This window comes from Natator depressus, chromosome 2 (assembly GCF_965152275.1).
Source record: "Natator depressus isolate rNatDep1 chromosome 2, rNatDep2.hap1, whole genome shotgun sequence".
Lineage (NCBI taxonomy): Eukaryota > Metazoa > Chordata > Testudines > Cheloniidae > Natator > Natator depressus.
This window is the reverse complement of record NC_134235.1, coordinates 235,565,346-235,578,467: the sequence shown is the minus strand read 5'-3', so window position 1 is coordinate 235,578,467 and position 13,122 is coordinate 235,565,346. Positions and strand designations below refer to the sequence as shown.

Here is a 13,122-nt window from a genome sequence, read left to right as displayed (position 1 = left end):
AGAGCACTGTAATCTCCTGTCTGAAGCTGAGAATGAAGAATTCTCCAGAAGCCGTGTTTTGTAGTTGATTACATTTCTCATTGCCCACTGCTCTTTTTTATAGGTGCTGTCTGGCTTTTTTCCTGAAGCCGTAACTCACACTTTCCAAAAAGAGAATGAGGAAACTCCTGTATGAATTCTTGGAGGAATTCTATATTCTCTCATCATTCTGATGGGAATTTTTCCCAGACTTTTTTTACTGAACCATAAAATTAGGACTGTCTAATAGCAGCATGTTCAGCCACTGACTTGGAGGGGAAGGCGAATGAGAGGTCTGTGCATTGCTACTGAGCAACAGAGAACCCATCCAGCCCTTCTAAGCCACAAAGAGCTTTGCTGACTGCAGTGTGAAATCTTTAACTACGGTGGAAATGGGAGAGCCCAGACAAACTTGGAGAGTCAAAAATAGGATGTTACGGGTATATTTACTGGACCTTGAGCACCTCCAAGCCAATATCCAAGTGCTACCCATGTAGGGCAGAGCTTTCCTACTTGCACTCATGCATTAACACCCTGCTTTTTCACTTAAAGCTTCAGGTAGCATTTAGCTCCATATTTATACTGACATGTCTGTGCTGTTAACGCTGCAGGACTATAACATTACAAGAAATATTTGCCACACCACTGGCAGCAATGAATTCCCGACTGGGAGATCCAAATTTGCAAACTCAGTATTCTGGGCGCTAAGCCAAGACCGTCTGGGTGCACTGCTGAGGTGACACATTCAGTCTCCTAAGAGGGATGCCAACATGCCAGCTGCATCCCTGGCACACCATTTTCTACTGACAAACTTATGGAGTGGAACTGTTACCAACTCCAGAGGGAGACGCAAGCTGCTTTCTTAGCTTCTTTGGCAGCAACAACGTTTTCAAGTTGTGACTGTGCATTCTCCTATTTACAAGGACTGTTGTTTGTGATACACTTTGCTCTCTGTTTGGTGGTATTTTGAAAAAGTGCTAAAATGACAGAATCACTTCAGTTTCCAAATATAAACCACTGTAATCCAGAGTAATTTGATCTCCATAAGCAAAATACCATACCCAAATGTACAGCAGCTCATCTGTAAAATGTAGCTTCCACTGTGGAAAAATCTAAATCCATTTGTTAGAATAAGACTTGTATTTGCCAAGCGGAAGTCAATATACTTATTGTGTAGGTCTGATCTCTAACTTTCCATCTCTAACTTCCCATCTGCCACTCACAGCTAGGTGTCTCTAATGGCCATTATTACTTTCCTAAAGTACAAGAGAGAAATCTGCCACCTAAAAACCCACTGGTCTTCAGCAGGTCTGGATCACCCAATGCAGCTTGCACATAAATTGCAAAATCCACTAGAATCCAGCCAATTAGTATCAAAATTGTGTCACATACAGATGAAGATCAGCCAGACCACAGAGAATGAACATTGTAAATTACCATTCACTTTCTCTCATTCTGAGCTAAAGTAGAAGACTGCAGATAAGCTATTGCATAGAGGAAGACACAAAGAGAAAGAGAGAAGATTTCATCTGAGTATCTTTTGCAGTGCATGTCAGGGGGGGAACTGGTACATAGTGTGTAGTGTTATCTCTGGCTGCATACAAGAGCCTTAGTAAAACTCTGAAAAATAATTTATATATACCTGCAATGGAAAAATATACTGTTTGTGCCCTTTGTTTGCTTCTTCATGATTTACAAAAAAGGCAAGAAATGCTTTATATAATTTAAATAAATATCCATGGGTGGGGTTCTTGATTTTACTTAGGAAATTCAGATATACTGAAGTCTAAGCTGTAGTCTAACTGAAGTCTAATACTGTAGTCTAAGCTGGAAGGTTCTATGACAAACTAATGAAATGATGACAGAGAAAAGCCTTGTGATCAGCCTGTTTAAAATGCTCTCTCTCTTTTTCTTTCTCGTTAACCCTGTAACTTTGATGTTCATTGAACATTTTGGAGAAAGGATGTCTTTGTTAAAGATTCAACACCCTGAACTGTTCCATTAGATGTAAAAACTGATCATATGAATCCTCTGACACATCCCATAAGTTTTCTAGGAAGATTAAATTTGAAATTAATGAAATATTTCTAAAGGCATAAAACAAAAAGAAAAAACCCTTCTTTTAAAACCCCCACAACCCTCAGACCTTTTACTAACTCATAAAGAGATTTTTTAAAAAGTGCACAGGCTCAATTGAAAAAAAAAACAAAATCTTTACGAGTCACCTTTTACACATGAAACATCTGTAAAAGTATCTCAAAAGGAAACATTTCCTCTTTGTATTTCCATTACTTTGAAATGGGACAGTGAAACTTACTGGCTGAGCAACTGCTACTAGAAACTTCAGGTGCACCTAAAGAAATGCAAAAAGAAAAGGAGTACTTGTGGCACCTTAGAGACTAAAAGAAATGCAGTTATCACAATATTTCACATAGGTTAATGCTTACAGTTCCATCAGTGTCAGCTTTATTTTTTACTGGATATATACCAAAGCTGGCATACAATTTTAACTGATGTGGGAATATCATTTTTAATTTAAAGAGCCTTAAGCTGGCCACTTTAACTAGTGATATCATCTTTGCAGTTATCTCATGGGACTTCATGTAAACATAAGTCATGTGCCCAAGGCAGTTTGGATCAGGGTTATTAAAAGTGACTTTGGTCATCATGAAGACATTTTTTTCTTTGACTCTAAAATTATCAGATAAAGTTTATATTACTGCTATTTTTTAGCCATTTCTGGTATATTAATATGTCTCAGGACATTTCAATGCACATAATAGAAGAATAAAAGGCTAAAGCAAATTAACTGCATCATTTTAATGTCAATTGTTGTAAGATATGAAATTGTCTGGCTAGCAGCAACTCGATAAATAAAAAGGCAATATGGATGAGACAAAAAAATACACCACCTTACGCACACAAAAGCTTTCCAATGTCTCAGCCTCTTTATTATTAGAAATGGGCCCAAAACAAAATGTGCATACAGAACACCACCACATTTTAGGAAAGGTTGAATCTGGTTCTGTAAGTGGCAGCTGTTCTCTGTCTCTACCAGGGGCTGACACAAATCTCCAGAATCATCCACCAATGAGCCTTTGAAATCCTTGGATCTGGGCCAAGTCCTGCAGCTCAAGGCTGTTCTTGATTATTCTTCTCTTTATAAGGCTCAGGCTTGCCTGTTGCTGAGCCCCTTTAACTTCACTGAAGTCAGCCTTGCAGAATCAGGTCCTTGAAGATGACAAGTCTAGTTTAGAGGACTGAGAAACTTTGTAGCACCACTATTGTCCCCAGACAAACATTTGCTATTAATCATTATTGTACACTGATAATGTATGCAGGAATCAAGCAGATATACAGAGGATGAGGACCTAGTCCAAAGAGTTCAGTGATCATATACTATATGAATATGAATGTTATAACAATACATTCATTTAAACCAACTCAATTCAAATATCTAAACAAGGATATGTTAAAAAAAACACTTTTGTCTGAAGGAAATCAAGTGTTATAATTAAAGTGTGGATTGTAAGATTTGCTCAGTTTCTGTCCAACTGAGATGGAAAATGACAGATTTTCTGCCAGTGGTCTGGAACATAGTGGAGTTTTCAGCTAAATCAAATGTTTAGGGATTCATTTATTATTCTGTGGCCATATATTTAGAGGGTAGTGTACAGAAATCAAAGTATTGTTCATAGAGAGCACCAGCCAAAGAGACATTTTGAATTCATAACAGAACTTCACAGTTTGAAAAGAATGCTATGCATTATGTATTGATAACACCACCATAGACAAAGGAACACAATTTAATAATACAGAATTGTGCTCATGAGATTTCCTTTTTTTTTTTTTTTTTTGTTAATTGGTTACTTAAGCTGACATTGTCTGCAAGCATAATGGACGCCATTCTTCCTAATAGTTCCATGTTGCCAGATGATGTCTACAGACATGATGTAGTCCATTTTAATTATTTCATTTTGCTTACATCTCTCAGCATAATGCAGTTTCCAAGCAGGCTAGCATTTTTCTTGATTATCTATGTTGTATAGCGATGGTTTCTAAATTAATTAAATCTCTTTCTTTCCTGGAAGTTAAAAGTTTCTTTCTTCCATTTATCTATCAGGTATGATTACGTTGAAGTGATTGATGGAGATAATGCAAATGGCCGCGTATGGGGAAAGTACTGTGGAAAAATTGCTCCCGCTCCTCTGGTGTCTTCAGGACCATTTCTCTTCATTAAATTTGTCTCTGATTATGAAACTCATGGAGCAGGATTTTCCATCCGCTATGAAGTTTTCAAAAGAGGTGAGTAAACTATTCATTATTATGTAGCTCATAGACCATGGTGTTTGTTTTGTTTTCATGGAAACATTGATCATAGTTCTTGAGGACAAAAGGAAGGCTATGTCTTTTGAAAAAACAAGAATTTGGTTGTAGATTAAAGTTTTATTGCTAGTGTCATCCACACACTTAGAGCAGGTTGTCAGCTGGTGTAAATTGTCATTTCTCCAGTGCATGAGCTCCAGTTGTGGATCTACACCTCTGAATCCAATCTGATAGCCTTCAGCGGCATGTTTTCTACAAAGTTGTTTATTTAGATTTTTTTTTAGTTGTTGATTTTCTTTCTTTGTGTTGACTGTCATCCTATGATGTATAACGTTTCCACCTTATCACACTGTAACCTTTGCAGTCCCTTGCTTATTTGGTTAGTGCTTTGCTCTGCATTCCCAAAAGATATCCATGGGCTCAGAATGGACCTAGCTACACATGGCCAGCAGATGATGGAAGGATCAGAATAGTGTCACTTTCAGCATTTGTTTTTTGGAGGCAGGGGAAAGAGGCAGTTCACACTGCTTTCAAGCACATCCTGGTGGCTGACTATATAAGAGCTTCAGTAAAGGCTGCCAAGCATGGGCAGCTGTATGTACAGAAGAAAACATCTGGGAGAGAAACTACCCAGAATTAATAGGCTCAGCAAAAGGCCCCCACTCTGATCAGCTCATTTGCTGAGTCACGGGCTGTAGGATGGTGAGATCATTTTTGGCATACACCTTAGCTGTAGTTGGATGGAGATAGATAAATCACACATTAAGAAGCCAGGAAGCCCCAGACCAAAACTGGATAATAAAGGCATAAATACACAAACAGTGTTACTTTGTAGGAAACAAGGTTGTCTTTGACAACATAAGTATTTGGGGCTAGATTTTCAAAGTTCCCAAAGCTCAGAATTTCAAGTGCTCAATGCCCTTAAGTGAGACCCACATTTTCAAAAAGAGCTCTCATTTATGCACCTAAGTCAGGGCCACATTTTTAAATGTGCTTAGCACCCAGGAGCTCCTATTGTGGCTCCAATGGCCAGATTTTCAAAAGAATTCAGCACCGAATGTGTTGAGCTCTTCTGAAAACCTGGCCACTTATTCTGATGCCAAAATGGGAGCTGACCTAGTCTGAAAATCTGTCCCTTAGATTTTTAGTGCTTGCCCCCTTCCTCTCTTTAAAAAGAGTTAAAATGCAAGTGCAAGAAAAAGCAACTGCAAAAATGACCTGTGAAACAAGCTGTTTTTGAAAGTGAACATTTTCGGATAGACACCTTTTTCATAATAGTCTAGTGACAACACAGTACGCTAACAAGAATATTGCATTTATTTCCCCATGTGATCATTTAAATCTCACACTGATATGCATTAGCTGTGTTAAGGTAACATTACAAATAACGTTTTATATACACAGAAGTCAGGACACTCAAAATTATGGCTCCCAAAGCAACTTTAACTCTGGTTGATGCTACATATACCTAATATTAAAGCACAAAAGTTATCACCATCTACAGAGGTGGAAAATATTACATATGTGCTAAAGGTATGAGTTACTGTTGCTGTGGGAATATGGATGTTGAATTTCCTGACTTTTGCACATTTAGTATCTCCCAGATAATGTTAAATTACTGTATATGTTAAATGCATAATCTACATATTGAGTAAGTAAATAAATAAATACAATGCCAAATAAAACCGATCAGTATATTCTATTATATAGATACCTACTAACATGGCCACCTTGACCTTATTACTCAGGCACCTGCCATAAGACATTCTTCTCAGCTCCACAGACATGAAAGGAAATTCCAGATAAAAGATCCAGACCCCAACAAATATAGCATAAATGTCATATGTGGTGCCAAGCTTCACTGCAATACACGTAGGGATAGCCATGAACAATACTTTGCTGTGCGCCTCTGAGGGCATCCCCCAACTCATTAAAGTTATGTTACCCCACCTCTATAACACAGTTACGGCTAATTTTGAAGGTGGTATTGCGTGGGCTCTGTGATCAGGGACCTGCTACTCAAATCCTAAACAGAGAGACTCACCCTCAGCAACAGCAGCCACAGAGAAGATCCAGACACACCCCGTGCTTGGAGTCTGAGATTTTATATATGACAGGAGGATGAGCAAGGGAGTGATGTTGGGGAAGGAGGTGTTGCCTGATAGCCAGGATCTCAAACTAAGGCTTGGCCTGCACTAGAAAATTAGGTTGGTTTAACTACATCATTCAGGGGTGTGAAAATCCAGACCCCTGAAGAACATAATTAAGCCAGCCTAATTTCCCATGTACACAGTGCTAGGTTGATGGAAGAATTGTTCCATCAACCTAACTACTGTCTCTCAGGGAGGTGGATTACTTATGCCAATGGGACTCCCCGCGCCTCCCTGTCGGCCTAGGTAGTGTGTCTCCACTGAAGCGCTACGGCTACAGCTGTGCTACTGTAGCATGTTAACTGTAGACAAGCCCTAAGAAGCCAGCTGAGAGCTCTGAAATGAAGCTCTCAGGCAGGAAGGACAGGGGATCATCATGCTAAAGGACATTTCCTTCCCAGGGCTGGGCAAATGACGTGCAAGTGGGTAGCAGAGACGTCTGGTATCCTCTCTCTTTCTCTCCCTCTCTCACACACACACAATCACATGCACAGCCTCCCCAACTCAGAACTGGCTATTCATTGGATGCCTCTGACAAAGCCCCTTATCCCTTCTCCCTCCCGCCCCCTCTCCCGTATTCCCTCAGTGTGTCACTTCATGGAGTCCACTACAGCCTCAAAACTGGTTTAACTCCTGTAGTCCCTGCGCAGGGAAAATAGAGGATCAGGATCTATGGAGGGCATATTGATGAGGGGTCTCATTTGAATGAACTTTGTGCCCTTGTAGCATGTTGGTTTGAACATGCTCAAAATGAGTCGGGGTACTGCTGAGACACAGGTGTGAGGGTAAGGGCCTACCTAACGCTCCTTCATCTCGCAGGTCAGGATCTGGCTCCTTATTTTTAATACCATAATAATGACAATGACTTACATTTGATATAGCACCTTTCATTTAGATTCTCGGGGGGTCATAAAGCACTTTACAGAACAAAGGCATACACAAAAAATACGGCAGTGTAATGCATCACCTGTCAGCTGAAGAGTAGCAACTATTTAACAGCAACCACAGCACTACACAACAGTGTATGACAGGGAGTGAAGATGAATACTCTATACCATTGAAACTGGAGGGGGAATTTTAATTTTTGGTAAAATGTAATTTCCCAGACTGGAATTGGCCATGCCACTGGGGCTTCAATATCAGCATTCTTCCAAAATGTGTCATGACCCTTTTTAAAGACCACAGGTGTTCAGGACCTGAAATTAATATCTAATGTTTGTGTCTAATTAAGGACTGAAATAGCTGAGCTAACCCTCCAGATCTACCTATCTCCTAAATGTTGAGTTTACTCGCAGGGTTGCCAAATCAATGTGAAATTGTATGTTTTGCATCATTTTCAAAAGCACCACTTCTTATGATGTGATGGGTGTTCATATACATATGTATGCAACAAGCCAGATTGTTTACAGTAAACAACTTAGGTTAAGGACTGGAAATTCTCAAGGGTTCCCCTTACTGAGTTTGCTGACAACATTCTCCCAGGGAGTAGAGCATCCTCATGTGGATGAAACTGGGGGTTCAGCACCCAAAATCTGCACACTCCTCAGTTGTCATACAGCATTGATATTAGGTGACTTCTATGATGTGACCAGGGCCATCCGCATGCATTTGTGTTGGCTGTTTGTTGCCTGTGGTCCTTACCTGGCTTCATGGCAGAACAGCTCCATCTGGCTTCTGCTACCAGACTCTCGAGAAAGCTGCTGTCCCCACCTTCCCCTATCCCAATCTCCATTAAAAGCAGGGGCAGGGAAGCTGCTATGTTCGTGTAAACCATGCTCTCTCAATGTTGTGCTCTGTCCCCCTCTAGTGATGGCTAGGTCACTTAGAGATTGATAAGCCTAAAAGAGAACTGGCTGTTTTAATACCAACAGTTGAGGCTCATGCACTAAGATCCAGATGTCTCATGTTTGGTCTCGATTGCCCACAACTCATCCAGGGGTACCAGCAGTACATTAATGTGGTGAGAAAGTTGTGTAGGCAGTGCCTGAATCCCACTCTCAACACACCTGCGGAGCTGGAATCCTGTGGAAGGGTTTCTATGGGATATGAGGAATGGAGAAATATGGCCTGCCAGCAAGAGACCAGATAAGGATTTTGTCTCCTACATTCATGAAGGCAGATGCAGTGATCTGGCCTTTTATATTCACCCCATTGTCATGCTTTGCTCAACCAACAACAGTTTTTGGAACACCAAATTAAGCCAAGACTAGTACTTTGGGGAAGGTTAATGTGTCAACATTGATATTAGGTGACTTCTAGCAACACTGCCTGTAATCACACAGTTTATCATGCCTTCACTAACAGCAACACTTTACTGGTGCACCTGTGTCAACACCACTCAGAATGAGTCACTCACCCTTGGTACATATACGAATTACCTTTCACATTTAGTTTGTCAAAGAGGCATAGGTCACATCTGGCAGAGTTACTGAGTCACTGCTCTAGGAATCTGAAACCACTACTCCCTCTACTGAATTCACTCACCCGCTTTTGTAAAACATTCTATTTCACCAATAAAAGGCTGTCAACCTTAAGATTTAAAGATTTAAGCTTGAAGGGGCTATAATTATTTCTCTGGGGCTCTGTTGAGATTTCTGCAGCTTACTCTTTCATTGTTCCCATATGACTTCGTATTTGTCATAATTTTTTTTCTAGAGCTGGCACAAGTTTTCATATTGCTCTGCACAGATTGAAAATTGGAGATCACACAATAAATGTGAATTACATTTTAATACCTGACTATCAATAATAGGAACAAGCTGGCTGGATGATTAATACAGTGATTAAAATGAGGTGTTTCATTGAAAAGCCACTTTGCTGTTAGAAAGACAAAATGACCTAATTTGTTTTCTAGTTAACCAGCTTGCTTTGTAAGATAGTGCTAAGTTAAGTATTTTTCTTCGTCACACAGGACCTGAATGTTCCAGAAACTTTACTTCACCAAGTGGAGTGATAAAATCTCCAGGATTCCCTGAAAAATATCCCAATAGCCTTGAATGCACATACATTGTCTTTGCACCAAAGATGTCAGAGATTATACTGGAATTTGAAAGCTTCGAACTAGAACCTGATTCAAATCCTCCTGGAGGAGTGTTCTGTCGGTATGACCGACTGGAAATCTGGGATGGATTCCCCGAGGGTAAGAGAAAAATGAGCTGCAGTGTATAGAATCATTACTCCACAGTGAGCTCCAGAAGGCGCATTGTCATATTTTCAAATATTGTATTACAGAGGGTCTTCATTTGAGTTAAACAAAATGAGTTGAATTTAAGGGGTGGGGAAATACACTTTAATTGCACACAATACAGCACATAACTAGCACAAAACAGTGTGCATGGTGTTTTACAAACTGTCCTTAATGTCAAATAATTGGTTTAGGGTCATATTCTGCCCTCAAATACAACATGAGGAGTAATGGTCTCAAGTTGCAGTGGGGGAGGTTTAGGTTGGATATTAGGAAAAACTTTTTCACGAAGGAGGGTGGTGAAGCACTGGAATGCATTACCTAGGGAGGTGGTGGAATCTCCTTCCTTAGAAGTTTTTAAGGTCAGGCTTGACAAAGCCCTGGCTGGGATGATTTAGTTGGGCATTGGTCCTATTTGAGCTGGGGTTGGACTAGATGACCTCCTGAGGTCCCTTCCAACCCTGATATTCTATGATTCTATGCAACTCCCATTAATTTCACCAAAGGCAGAACTGGGCCTTCTATGCTAAAATAATTTAGACACTTATTGTGCACCCAAACTTTGAGCACTAATTCAGAGGGTACATGAGTATTATATGATGATACCCTGCAGTTTGCTGCTGCTGTTGCATTGAGTTTACTGGAGTTTAACATCAAGTTTCCCTTAGGTTGAGCACTTCCCCTTAGGGTGCACACATCAGAACTTGACAGTCCTGAGGAATCATACAAGCAGTAATGTGCAACCAACTGTTCTTGATGCCTTTTACAAGCTTTTTGTGTGTGCCATAAGCATCTAAAGAGAAGCATCTTTCAGTTGTCCTTTTGCCTCTGTATTTTCTAACTTAAAGCCAAATACTCCAGCATGGAACTTGTCTCACTGTATAATGCAGTAACAAGAGCTATTGCCCTTTTCTATTGGTGTGATACCCTGCTTTGAAGGATGTTTTCTCTGAGTTTATGAACAGTAGCAAGTACATGTTTGACAAACCATTAATACTGTACAGTAATAACATTTTGTGTTAATGGAAACATTTAACATTTGAAACCCACTTTAGTAACAAGTTTAAGGATGTGTGGTTCTCCAGACAGATCTATTTTTCACCACAACTGGGTTTACACATTTGGGAAACAGTGCTATTTTCATAAAAGCTTTTGTTCCCGCTACAGCAAATGTATCTGTTTTTTAATGTGTGTTTGTATATTTCCTCTTGGTTTTGGGTGTAATAGGTTTATCACGGTTCTCTTAAACACTTTCCAGTAAGTATCAAGGGAAGAGTCAAAAGAGTAGCTGACAGACTATTCAATATTTAATTCCTTAGTTGGGAAAACAGAATTGTAACAATATTATAACAATGTCTGGAACAGTTAATAATGGGCTTATTTGCATATAGCCCAAATCTTTCCAGTCTAAATTCCTGTAGAATTTTAATTTAAACTGACATGCAAAAAGAAGATCCAATCAACCAACTTATGTGGAATATTTTCAGAAAGAAACATATTATTATTAGTGTCAAGGGGTTTTCAAAGTGATAATTTTCTGGTTGAAGAAAATGATTGAGCCAAATTGAAGAACAATTAACAACAAGTGTTATCAGCCTTCCAGTTTACCCATGGTTCAAAATGTCTCCTCACATACATTCGGTTGAGGGCTGTGATAGTTTTAGGAACTTATTTGAAATATCATTCATAGACGGATGATTCTTCAGCCAGCAGAGTTTATCCTCCTTTCTTTCACAAAATATGTATAAAGGCTGAAGCTATTTTTGCTATTAAAATTATTATTTATGATTTATTTGTACTGCAGTACATTTTAGAAACCCTGGTAAGATCCCATTGTTCCAGGCTGTGTACAATTGCATGGTAACAAAACAATCTCTGCCTCCAAATGTCTAGGTAAATGACAAGACTCTGCAGACAGATGAGAACAAACGCACAAGAGTCAATTTATGTGGTATTTTAACATAGGTATTATCTGAAAAAGATGTTTGGGAAAACACAGTAATTACAGTTGTATGCACCTAACCCCAGCCCTTCAGCAACATATGTATGGTTTGTTTTGCATATGATAGCAAAGGTTTTAAAGTTGGTTAAGATACATTTTAATGGAATTTTATGGGGCAGTTTTGTGGGAAATATTATGGGAAATATGTGTAGCTGCAGCCATAGTTACAGGTTTAAGTAGGCAGCTGCCTAGGACATGATGCATAAGAGGACATCAGACTAGAACTGGGACAGTTTATGGCACTAAAGCCGGGTGGGAACTGGATTTTCCATTTTGCAGGAAATTCCAGGATTATATTTTTCCCCCCACTTTGAAAGGGAACAATTTGAAATTTCCCATCAAATGAAATTTCAAAAGAAAATTTGTTTTGGGTCAATCAAAATATTTGGATAAAATCCCAGTGCTTCACTATAATATCAGTATAGTACAGTATAGTATAAAAAAGTATGCCATCATAAAGAATTGAAATGAAAAATTGTTTCAAAATAGAAAATTGAAATGATCTATTCTAAAAAGATCAAACAGAACATTTTGACCATATCAGAATGCTCTATTCCGATTTTTTTTTCAAAATAAAGTGTCATCAAATTGACATGCCTGTGAAACATTTCACTTTTGATGAACTGGTATTTTCCAGTGGAAAAACCTTCCGTTGGAAAATTTCTGACCAGCTTTAATGCTCACTCTTAAACAATCTAGTCTCAAAGTGGAGTTTCAGACCAGCTGCACTTCTATACCCCTGCAGCAGCTTGATCCTGGCAGATGATGAGCATTCTGCAGGTGCTGATCTGACCTCAATCCTGCAAAGCAATTAAGCATGTGCTTATCTTTAAGCATGGGAGTGACTTCACTGACTTCAAAGGGATTTCACTGGGGAAGCTTATGTGTTTACATTTAAGCATGAGTTGTAAGTGCCTTGCTGGGAACAAGGCCAGAATGCTCAGCACCCTGCAGGATAGCACTGTTTCTGCAGAACTGTGTGTGGTGGGCATCTTTTGGTCTCAGGTGCTCCTCTCTTTAACACAGCAGCAGTGGGTGCAAACTATTCTGGAGAATATCTGGAAACTAAAGTCAACCGTTGCAAATGACTGAGCAGACTCAGGGCCATCTTTTTGAAGGAGGAAGTGACCCAGGGCACTGAGTGGGTTAGTGTGAGCAGGGGAGCTAAAGAGCAGTGAGTCAGTATGTGATTTTGTGTTGGTGTCTTTGCCTAGGGCACAAATGTACCTAAGCCAAGCCCTGGCTAAGAGCAATCAATTGATGACTTCTAACAAAAACAGTTCCCTCAAAACCATGAAGAGCTGAGGGCATGAACTGCACATATGCATCATTCAGATTTTTTTTTAACCTTTATGGATTGTCTTCTAGAAGCTCAAAAGCAATTTAAAGAAGTTTACATATGTTTAGAGAACCACAGGCTAAGCATTACAGCTCTGGTCAAT

The 13,122-nt window shown here is 39.5% G+C and overlaps 1 protein-coding gene across 4 annotated transcripts in view; it reads left to right on the top strand.

The window, feature by feature from the left end:
• The window catches only part of NRP1 (neuropilin 1), a 129,856-nt gene that overhangs the window by 49,788 nt on the left and 66,946 nt on the right, over positions 1 to 13,122 (top strand). For all 4 annotated transcript variants that reach the window (XM_074946194.1, XM_074946196.1, XM_074946197.1 and 1 more), the window contains exons 3-4: positions 4,142 to 4,323; positions 9,406 to 9,633. In XM_074946194.1, the coding sequence (XP_074802295.1) occupies positions 4,142 to 4,323; positions 9,406 to 9,633 (410 nt within the window). The remainder of the gene's footprint in view (positions 1 to 4,141; positions 4,324 to 9,405; positions 9,634 to 13,122) is intronic.